At 40.8% G+C, this 11,153-nt stretch overlaps 1 protein-coding gene across 1 annotated transcript; it reads right to left on the bottom strand.

Annotated features, from left to right (window-relative positions):
• Positions 1-6,034: 6,034 nt before the first annotated feature.
• Positions 6,035-11,068, bottom strand: LOC134480785 (putative uncharacterized protein MSANTD5). Its single transcript, XM_063270097.1, has 2 exons — positions 7,915-11,068; positions 6,035-7,444 (listed from the first exon to the last, which is right to left on the bottom strand). The coding sequence occupies exons 1-2, from the start codon at positions 8,042-8,044 to the stop codon at positions 7,134-7,136; spliced, it is 441 nt and encodes a 146-aa protein (XP_063126167.1). The 5' UTR covers positions 8,045-11,068; the 3' UTR covers positions 6,035-7,133.
• Between the last annotated feature and the right edge of the window lie 85 nt (positions 11,069-11,153).

Raw genomic sequence — 11,153 nt, forward strand, 5'->3', positions numbered from 1 at the left:
AAGACCTTTTTCATAAAAAGGTGTTGGATTGTGTCATAAGCTTTTTCAGCTTCTAATGAGGTCATGTGGTTTTTTTATTTTAGTTATTTATATGGTGGGTTACATTGACAGATTTTCATATGTTGAACCACCCATGCGTCTCATGGTGATCATGGTGAATTATATTTTTAATGCATTCTTGAGTTGTTCATAAATATTTTATTGAGTATTTTTGCATCAATACTCATGAAGGAATGTGGTCTGAAATTCTCTCTCTCTCTCTCTCTCTCTCTCTTTGTTGTTGTTGAGTCTTTGTGTGGTTTGGGTATCAGGGTGACTATGGCCTCATTTAAAAAATGGCAATGTTCCTTCTGTCTCTATTTTGTGAAATAATTTAAGGAGTATTGGTATTAGATCTTTTTTAAAAGTCTAGTGAATTCTGTGCTAAAACTATCTTGCCCTGGGGCTATTTTTTTTTTTTTTTTTTTGGCTAGAAGACTTTTTATCTGATCTTGATTTAACTTTGGTAAGTGGAATCTATCAAGAGAAGTTTCCATTTCATTTAGATTTTTCAATTTTTTTTTTTTTTCAATTTTTTTTTTTTTTTTTTTGTAGCTGGGAACCAAACCCAGGGCCTTGCGCTTGCTAGGCAATCGCTCTACCACTGAGCTAAATCCCCAACCCCCCCCCCCACTTTTCCTTTCTGATTTTGTTAATTTTGATTCATTCTCTCTCTCTCTCTCTCTCTCTCTCTCTCTCTCTCTCTCTCTCTCTCTTTCTCCCTCCCTCCCTCCCTCCCTCCCTTCCTCTGCCTTTGAGTTAGTTTGGATAAGGGTTTGTTTATCACAAAGAACCAACTCTTTGTTTCATTGATTCATTGGGTCATAAGTGTGCCCTCCATTTCTGGATTGTAGTTCATTCCAGATACTATCAAGCTGACAACTGGGACTAGCCATTACACTATAAGAAGAAAATCAAATTAGTTCTTTTTATAAACTGGAGTGTGCTTTTGGGGTATTTGTTGTTAATTTCTCCCCCCAAAAAATTGCAAGCTCTTTGCCAATCTTCATTGATTACCCACAACAAAGTAATTTCAGCATTAGTATAAGCCACTGTACTCTCTACTGGGTATGTTTCTGTTAATTTACAAAGTCTTACTCTTTCTTTCACAATCAAATCAGAAACATTTCCTATACAGGTTTTTAATCTTTTACTCTGTTTATGTGCTAAAAATTATCCAGTCCAAGATATTGTTTTCTCTCTGTACAAGAATTCCTATGGGAGTATGAGTAGAAGGTAAAATAACTAAAATGCAGTCAAGCTTGAAATGCAAGTAATCTACATGTGCATCCTGTAATCTCTTTCTGCCAGAACCAATTTTCCCTCAGCTTCAGCAGATAAGTTTTGTTGGACTACTTAAGTCTAAATCACCTTGTAAGGTTTGAAATAAATAACTTAACTCTTGAGTAGTTAATCCAATTGTAGGATGAAGCCAGCTAATATCTCCCAGCAAATTTTGAAAATCATTAAGAGTTTGTAACTGATCTCTTCTGATCTGTATACTCTGTTGCTGAATTTCTATAGACCTAATTTATATCCTAGAGAATTGATAGAATCTCCTATTTTTTTCAGGAGCATTTGTATCCCCAAACATAGCAAAATTCTTTTTATTTTAACAAACATTTTCTCCCAAAGTATCTGTATCAGAATCAAGCAACAAGTTATCATCCGTATAATGATAAAATTGTTGATTGAGAAAATTTTGCAAATTATTTCTAATGACTGTTGTACAGAATACTGACACAAGGTGAGGCTGTTTAACATTTCTTGTGGTAAAATCTTCCACTGATAACTTTTAATGGGCTGTCTGCGGTTAAATGTGGGCACAGTGAAAGCAATCCTCTCTCTATCTTGTTCTTGCATGGGTATTGAGAAAAAGCAATCTTTTGAATAAGTCACTGTAGTAGGCTATGTCTTCGGTAACAAAGAAGTTAAAGGGAATCCAGGTTTTAAGGAACCCACAGGCTGTGCTACCTTATTAATGGCTCTTAGATCATTTAGCAACTTCCATTTTCCAGATTTCTTTTTAATGATAGATATAGGAAAATTCCAAGGGCTGATGTACTCTTCTATATATTGAACATCAAACTGCTCTTGGACCAGCTATTCTAGGGCCTGTAGACTTTCCTTACTTAAGGAGCATTGCTCTATCCAAACAGGCTTGTTAGCTAACCATTTCGTTGATAGGGCAATTGCTACTCTATCAAGAGTGGTTCTCCTTATAAATTTTGACAGCCAACTTCTTCTGTGTCTTGCCTATCAACTGCCTGGACAGTCTGTAATTGTTTTTTATAACGTTTTTCAGCACCTTTATCAGGAATATCTCCTGTTTTACAGCTTGTCCCTGAAGTTGAATGAATGCTAATCTGGGTTTCCCACTGTTGCAATAATTCCATAAATTCCCATAAATTCATGGCTATAACTGCCACATATGGCCTTAATCCTCCTATCTGACCTTCTGGTAGTATACATTTAATCCATTTAAATTTTTATTTTACCCGAGACAATGTTCCAATTCCTAAGAGCTGTTGAAGTGGCCAAGTTGATTCCAAGAATCTTGTAAAATTATTAGTACATCTGCCCTACAATCCACTAGTCCTTCAATCTCAATTCCGTCTAATTGTAATTTCAACTTTGGTCTCTGATCATTTATAGCAGTTTGCCAAAAATACTGTTTTACTGGTACCTTGTTTTATCCATCAGAGTAGTTAAGCTTGGAGTAGCACTGTCTGTCTTATCAGTCATTAATTTTTGTAGTTGCTCTCTAGAACAGTCTCTCCTTGGCTGACAGGGAGTAAGTGGCTCATGTTGTTTTGGGGGTTTAGGGGTGGGGGAAGCAGGGGAAGGGGGCAAGCAAAGCCACCTAGACAACATCTCAATTATAGGGGATTGACTTGGAATCTCAATGATCTATGTTCGTAAGCCCTTTGTCCATTCTTTCCATATCTTCCACATATCCCAGGAAGTTTTCTCCCTGAATTATCATCAGAGAAAATATTATTCTTAGAAACTACTTGAGTACAGTCCTTTAGGAAATGACCCGGTCTTCCACAGCCAAAGCATCAGACATTCTGAACTCTTATACTTTTAGTAATTGCCTGTCCAATCCCAATGAATTGTAGGCATTAGATCCAATTTTCACAGTAATTTTAATCTAGTCATAGATAAGTGTGAATCTGGCCTTTAGCCAGATTTAAATGGTCAAAAATCTAACAGCCTTTTTGTATTTGGCATTAGCATTCTCGAAAGATAACGACTCAAGTAATACTTCTTTTGCATCTAGATATGATATTGCTCTACTTACAACTGAAGTTAAACTGATTTGTAAAAAAAATCAGTAAAAGATTCACTTGAGTTCTGGATTATCTTGGTAAATGGTTCAGAGTGTCTTCCTCGTTGTTCAACTTCACCCCAAGCATTTAAATATACTGTACACATTGCTCTAAGGTGGCGTCATCAAACAGAATCTGCATTTGTCCTCCCCATATTTACCTTCACCTAAGAACTATTTGGTGACAATATTAATACCTCTGGTTTTATGTTGCTTCATAGCTGAAGCCTTCTCTAGGTGTATTTCCATGGATACACAATTGTATAATGAGGGCCAGCTTCCAATATTAAATCTTTCCAATATTTGGAATTATATGATTTTGAGTGGTGTGATATAGCCCTGTTGGAGTAGGTGTGTCACTGTGGGCTTTTAAGACTCTCATTCTGGCTGCTGGAAGCCAGTATTCTGCTAGCAGCCTTCAGATGAAGATGTTGAACCCTCAGCTCCTCCTGCACCGTGCCACGCCTATTCCAACAAGGCCACACTCATAATAGTGCCACTTCCCATGGGCCAAGCATATTCAAACCACCACAGTATTATAATTGGCTCCCATGGTGATGACTAAAATGAAACTATATGAGGTCCAAATGTCTTCTGCCATTATGTTTTCTACTTTTAACACAGAAAATATTTTCTTGTTTAATCTCACTAATATTCTCTTTCCTCTGGAGACTTCACTTTATTATATTGAAATTTAATATTTCTGTGACTGTCTAGACTCAGTTTTTCCCACTATTTTTTAGTGTCTACGAACATTTACAAAACATTTCTATTTATTTCAAACTAAATATTTGTTTCAGTACTTAAGCGTCTTCCCTAAACTCTGTCCTCTGAGGACTGCCTGTTCTGAGTATTCATTACCAACTCTGAGGTCTGGGATTTCAGCTTCTCCATCCTTGATGGATATCTTTGTTCCGTGTTCCGGTGTCTAGATTTTCTCATCCAGATCTTGTGTCCGGAACTTGTGCCTAATCTGGATCTCAGGTCCTGTCCTGGAGCTCATGCCCCGCATTGAGCTCCATACACTGCAAGGCTTTTAGGGGTCCCACTTGTGGTTTAATAATAAATACTTGGTGCTGTTGTTAATGTTTAAGGCTGTTGGCCTTTTCTCTGGGGCAGTCTCACAGCTGGCTTCTACCATAACCTGACTTCTCTGCCATTTCCTCCCTCCATGTTGCTCTCACTTCTTTACCTCTCTGTCTTGCTCCTATTCTTCTTTCTGGCTCTTCTGGCTCTCTGCCTGGTCCTTCTGCCCCAGCTTCAGCTTCCAGCTCTTTATTATGCAAAAAGCCACAATCCTTAGTCATCTTAATCATTGACTTTGGGTGTTACATGACCTTCCCCATTGTAGTTTACCTTTCTTTTGGGCAGGAGAGCAACATTTACATAGCCTGCTAACCCGGCACTGCCAGGTCATCAATTAACAATTGAGAACAGAGGGACATGCTTTTTTATAGTCATTAAATATAATATTTGTGGATAATCCCAACATTACTGCAACTTGATATGCAATGACTGGTTGATAGCCTTGGGAGGCCTGCCCTATCTGAAAAGAAACCAGAAGAGGAGCAGGTTGGTAAGGATAAAGGGAAGTACAGAACAGGGACTGGGATGAAAGGAGGGAGGGGAAACATGGGCCAGTATGTAGAATTAATTAATTAATTAGTTAATTAATTAACATAAGAGGAAAAACTTTTATAGAATAGATTAAATCTGGAACTGATGTCTCTGTTTTAACTATAGAAGAATAGCCTCCTGAATGACGAATTTGAAAGTAAATTCAACACTGATAGGATTGGAAACTATGAGCTCTAATGAGATTAAACAAAATGCTACAAAATTACAATGTATAGGTCCAGAAGGCATAATGACAGCCTCACAACCATAGGTTACACATGTTCCCAATAATCTTTGGGGAACAGATTTTCTGCATCAAAATAATGCAGAGATCTATATTCCCACTTCAAATGGTTCCCATTTCTCACAAGTATCGTGGCTAAAGCAAAATATGGGGTATCAAAAACATTTTAAATGCCATATTCCGTAGGTCACTGAAGTGTTTGAAGACCATCTATCTTTATTATATCTGAATAGGAAACGTCGTTTGTTTGTAGCTATTTACTATCTGTTCAACTTTGAGAACATCTCCAAAAGCCTAAATAAAGCTTATTTCTGTAATAAAGTAAACTAGCACCGAGTATGTCCACAAGTTTGATTGACTAACTAACTTCGATTTCTTAATTATCCTAAAGAGTTTGTAATAATAGCTTTCAAGGGCTATGTGGTGGTTTGCATATGCTTGACCCAGGGAGTGGCACTATTAGAAGGTGTGGCCTTGTTGGAGGAAGTGTGTCACTGTGGGGTGGGCTTGGAGACCCTCCTCTTAGCTGCCCAAGGATGTTCAGTCTTTTCCTGGCTTCCTTCGGGTGAAGATGTTGAACTCAGCTCCTCCTGCACCATGCCTGCCTGGATGCTGCGATACTGTCACGCTCCCGCCTTGATAAGGTATAAAAAGATATATATATTATATATATATATGTATGTGTGTGTATGTATATGTATAAATATGTATGTATATGTATATATATAGAAGGTATAAAAAGCCATTATGATTGCCAATATAAGGTTTATGACAGTAATCATACTTGCTAATGTATCCATCTGACCTGGGTTAATTGTCCCTTTTTCTTTTCTTTTTTTTTTTTTTTTTGGAGCTGGGGACCGAACCCAGGGCCTTGTGCTTGCTAGGCAAGCGCTCTACCACTGAGCTAAGTCCCCAACCCCCCTTTTTCTTTTGTTCCTATCTTTGAACCATTTCAAAAGGCATTAGATAAAGTCCAAAGGTCCCATGTTACTGTGTCTTTTATCTTCAGATGTCTTACTTCTTTAAATTTATCAGTTTTAAATTATTTATATCTATCTATGAATTTTCATATACAGTCTCCTTCCTTTTTTCTTAACATTAAAACATGACTTTTAAACATTTTTACCTGGTTAGAAGTTCTGTTGCTTGGATTACTTGTTTGCTCTCAGTCTGTGTCTGCTCAGACGCTGTCCTGTGCTTGGCCATACCCATCTTTCGGCTCACACGCAAGATGTGTTTCTGCTTTCCATCTGAAATGGGAGCTGCTTCACCAGATCTGGAGCCCTCCTCCATTCTAGGAAGTCGTTCTTAGACCTAGACATTAGCTCTTCAGGCCAGCATAAGTCCCGTCAATTCAGATCTCCCTTGCTGGCCTCTGCTGGCTGGGAAATGACTGGCTTTGGGAAACGCTTGTGGGGCTACTCTAGTTGCAGTGCTGATTTTTCTATTCAACAAAGCTTCTTAAACAAGAATTGCCTCTGCTATAGTTCTCTGAGCGTTTTGTTGTTGTTACTTTGTTTTGTTTTGTTTTGTTTTGTTTTGTTTTGTTTTAGTCCCAGGCTGTCCATTCAAGGAGCCTCTAAGCTCTGTGATTTAGAGAAAGGACCTGAGATGGAGAAGAAACAGAATTCATAAATGTGTCACCTTCACTTTCTCTGAATCACGTCTAGCAATGGGCTGTCCTGTGTGGCTTGGTCTATCCTGAACAGGTCCAAATTTCAATCTCTTGGGGTGACAGAGGAACACAGACAAACAGAGAGGACAGACATTTATGCTGCTATGTGCAGTGGAGGCCTGTGGGAATGGGGATTCCCACATGGTGTGCTCTGCTCTGTGCTCATGAAGGACAGGTCACCTGATGCTGCTCTCTAGAGAACCCAAAGGCGGATACAGAAGAGACTAACCTGGGAACCAGCTTTCATGGGGAGTGGAGCCCAGGATCCTGTACAGAGCCTCTGAATAAGGAGAAAACAAGGGTTCAATCCCTGGTCTCTCATTGCAGAGCGTCCTGTGCAGGTCCTGCAGGCTCAGCAGCAGGTGGAAACAGCTTTTCCAGCTCTTCTTCAGGCCCTGCTGATAGAGGCGCTGGCAAAGAGACTTGGTCTTCTTGTGGAGCTTCCTGCCTGGTTGGCCCATTTCCTGTTCGACTACTTCCCACTCCTGCAGGAAGACCCTGATTTCAGAGTCGGTCCATGAGCTACGGGAACGACCTGCAAGGGACGGAGGGCTGTGATGAGTGCCTTTGATGCAATGCACATGTGCATCTGAGCTCCTTAGAGACCCTTTCTGCACACTGGCAAGCCAGAGATGTCTTCATTCAGACACCAGGGCATTAGGAACATGTGCGTGCAAACTCGGACTTGTTATCCGTCCTGCTCTTAGCAGTGTGGAGCACACTCACTTACAAGTATGCGTAGGTGTCTTCAGTCATAGGAAATGCAGAATAGAAAGGGCTGCTACAGGACAAGTGCTACCTGAATACCTAGACTTATGCCTCTTCCCTTCCAGGGAGGCACTAACAACCTCCAAGTCTCTTGAAAGGACAGAAACCTGGGAACACAGAGTACAAGTCTATTCTTGACACAGCTGTCCACATCTGGGGTCTCACATAAGCCTGTAAGTCTCAGAAAAAACAAATAGGACAGAATACTTTTTTTCCCTCAGAGTTGCCTTTGAATACCTGAGGGCCTTTGTTCTTCCTCCTTCACACTCTTTCCCACATTGGATACTTTGGTGTTTCCCAAACTTTCACCTTGGTTTGCTTCTCTCTGCTCAGAAAAGAATAAAGAATATGTTAAAACCATTATCATGCAACACGAATCTGTCTCTTAGCTGTGAGCAGGTTCCGGACCCAGCCCCTTGCAGCATCGCAAAGACAATGGACTCTTCACTCCTGTTCTACAGATGCCGGTCCATTCTCACCAGGGGAAAACCTTGGTGGTGAAGTGTAACCAGGGGAAACATCCATGAGCATTGGAGGAGGCCCCTGTTGGAGTGAAAGGTAAAAACCAAAGCCCCCTCCCCCTCCTTTGAGAACACCTGAGCCTCTCCCTCCACTTCTCTTTCTTCCCAAATTTTTTCTATTATCCTAGTGTTAGAAACACATATAATATCTCTTCATAAAACCCCAGCTTTGCTTCAAACATATCAAGGTATCAGACAAATTCTATGACCAAATAACTAACTATAGGTCCAGAGAAAGATAAGAACCATGCTCAGCATGTCGCTATAACGCCAGCTCTTTTCTTAGAGGTGGAGGCAGGCTCTGAGTTCTGTGAGGCTTTCTGTGAGCACCAGATGAGTTCCTATTCACATGGAGAGGAGATCCATGCCAGAGACACACATTTAGCTATAAAATTTTGAGCAGAATTGAAACCAAACACTCCAGGTTTCCTCCACAAAACACAAGAGTTGATACTCACACACACCCTTCAAATCATCTACATTTTTCCTGAGTTGTGTGTGCTCCATGAAGTCTTGGAGCTGGAGTTTGCTGTGTCCTGGTGGACAAAAGCGTCTGGGGTGTGGAGGAAGAACTTTCCTGGGCTAATAGAAATCTGACAAGCAGGTGCAGATCCAGTTGTTTATAAAGCTCTGGGTTATGAGTGAGTCAGACCCAGCCTACCTGGATGTGTAGGGTGGATCAGCAAAGGTTAACCAGGAGCCTTTAATCCCATCTCAGGAGGCTGAGGCGGGGGAGGGGGGGGGCAGATTTCTGGAATGTTTATGCTACATAGCAAGACACGGTCTCAATTGAATATATCAGCTGAAGTGGTAAAATTGATTACATCAACTACTTCAAATTTCTTTTTTTGAGGCAGGGTCTCTCCGAGTAGTCCTGGTGATCCTAGAATTCACAATGTGCAACTGTGCAGTCGCTTGGCTCTGTCTCCTAATTCTGAATCCTAAGATTAAAGATACAGGTTACCATGGCTGGCCAGATTAATAAATTAGCATATCCTTCTTGATCTGAACCTTGATAGAAAATTTGAGACATATAGAGTGTTTTTAGTCTGTTATTTTGTAGCAAAGAATCATCTCTAAGACCGTAGCTAATCGATAACAGTTGGGGAAGTGATCTGTAGCACTGTCTTCACCAAGAGGCGCTATGAACAAAAGGAAGCCATGTGGGTTGGGGGGAGATCATGGGATAGCAAGAAAGCAAGGACTGTGGAAAAGGCCAGTGTGACAGAGCAGTGGGTCCTCCTCTGGTGGAGGCCACACTGGATCTGCCAACTCTGGGTTTGGCCACTGAGCCCTGCTCTCTTTCATTTCTTCGCAGTGCTGTTTTAATTTTTAACTCATAGTATTTTTAAATGTTATTTGGGACTTTCACAACATGAACCCAGATCATACTCATTTCCTATTCTCCAGGGTCTGACCTCAAACACCCTTATGACCGCTTGCCACAAAAAAAGAAAAGAAGAAAACCAAACAAAACAAGCCCAGTTTGTGGTCTCCATATACTCAGTGGAGTATTGAGGTCTGCCCCTCACCATAGCTGTGGCCATATTGTTCCATGCTTGCCAGCCATTTCATACTGTTGCTGTAACGTGCCTGCCAATCATTGACATGGAAAAATTATTTGACTCAGAGAAAGGTCATGCTGATCCCAAACCCTGTTATGTTCTGTATGTTGTAAGGTTTGTCAATCTTAAGAAATTCCATGAAGCTTTATGTAGAACCCATCAAATTAAAAGTCAATATGAGCTCTTATGTCTAAAATGGCTTGAGTCGGGGCTGACCACCGGGAAGCTCTTCTTGTACTTGTGTATGATCTCACTGTAACTTTTATGTTTTTTTTCCCCTTTATAAGCCAGCCCTGAGAAATGTTCATGCCCATAGCCTCAGCCCCCAAATTCTTTGCTACGACCCCACCCAAGTCAGCTCAGTCAGCCAACTGGGTCTCAAGGGAGGGAGCAAGGATTGAAAAGAAAAAGACACTTAGACAACACTATAGCATGACTGCAGCCAGTGCTGAGGCTGAAGTGGGTTTATTTTTTTCCACTCTGCTCTTATATCATTCTAGGTACATACAAAGAATATGGTCAGTTCTAGGTCAAGGAACAGACAAGGCAATAAAAAAAAAAAAGTCCTGTGGTATTCAGGAACCTATCAAGATGATCAAGATCTTGAGCCTACTTCCTTGTCCTAGGCAATGTCAAATTCCTGCCAAATTTCTAGAAGTGGCCCCAAGAGCTCTCCACATAACCCTGATCAATCAGTCTTAGGGTGTGCATTCAAAAAACCATCTCTGTTTGACTGAGATCACTGTTCGTGTGGTTTATGGGGCAACTCATGGACCCCAACAGGAGCATGATCAAACTCCCAGTGGCCAGTACCTTAAGGAAAACTGAGTCCTACGTACACCATCAGAAGCCAGCAAGTACTGAGACCTACATGTCAGCATCCTTATCACACTGTTTAAGAGTTCTCTTTGATGGCTTTCTTTCTAGGCTTTATGACTCTCTTTCTCACTTGTGAGTCTGCAGTCAACTTTACAACTGCAAAAGTAGTTTCCTTGCCCTTTACAATGTTGGGGTCTGGGAATCACTGCACAAACCACTCTGACCAATCGCCGTCAATTAGGGATGGTTTATTGAATGCCACACCTCAAGACTGATCAATCAGGACCACAGGTCAGACTTGGGAGCTGACTGCAATGTTCTGTCAAGATCCTATAGAGCTTTTTAAGCCTGAGATCTGCAATTCTCTGTGCCAAGTTATTCCACCAGTTAGGATTTAGGGATGGGGGCTTCCTTAGGAACAGAGTTTGTACACTTCTCCTGCTCCCATTTGTAGGGGTATTCAACTGTGATAGGGGACTTGCCTCATCTAACATGCATGTCTTAACTTGCCAAGATAAAGACAGACAGGAGAGGGCAAGTTCCAGAGCACCAGGCAGTGAACATTCTGCTG

The sequence above is a fragment of the Rattus norvegicus genome, chromosome 10, assembly GCF_036323735.1.
Source record: "Rattus norvegicus strain BN/NHsdMcwi chromosome 10, GRCr8, whole genome shotgun sequence".
In the NCBI taxonomy this organism is placed as follows: domain Eukaryota; kingdom Metazoa; phylum Chordata; class Mammalia; order Rodentia; family Muridae; genus Rattus; species Rattus norvegicus.

Bases quoted from the DNA above. Each gene is read 5' to 3' on its own strand.
- LOC134480785 (XM_063270097.1), bottom strand. From the start codon at position 8,044: ATGATAATGGTTTTAACATATTCTTTATTCTTTTCTGAGCAGAGAGAA. The intron at 7,445-7,914 runs GTATTCAAAGGC...CGTCCCTTGCAG, and splicing joins GGAAGAACAAAGGCCCTCAG to GTCGTTCCCGTAGCTCATGG.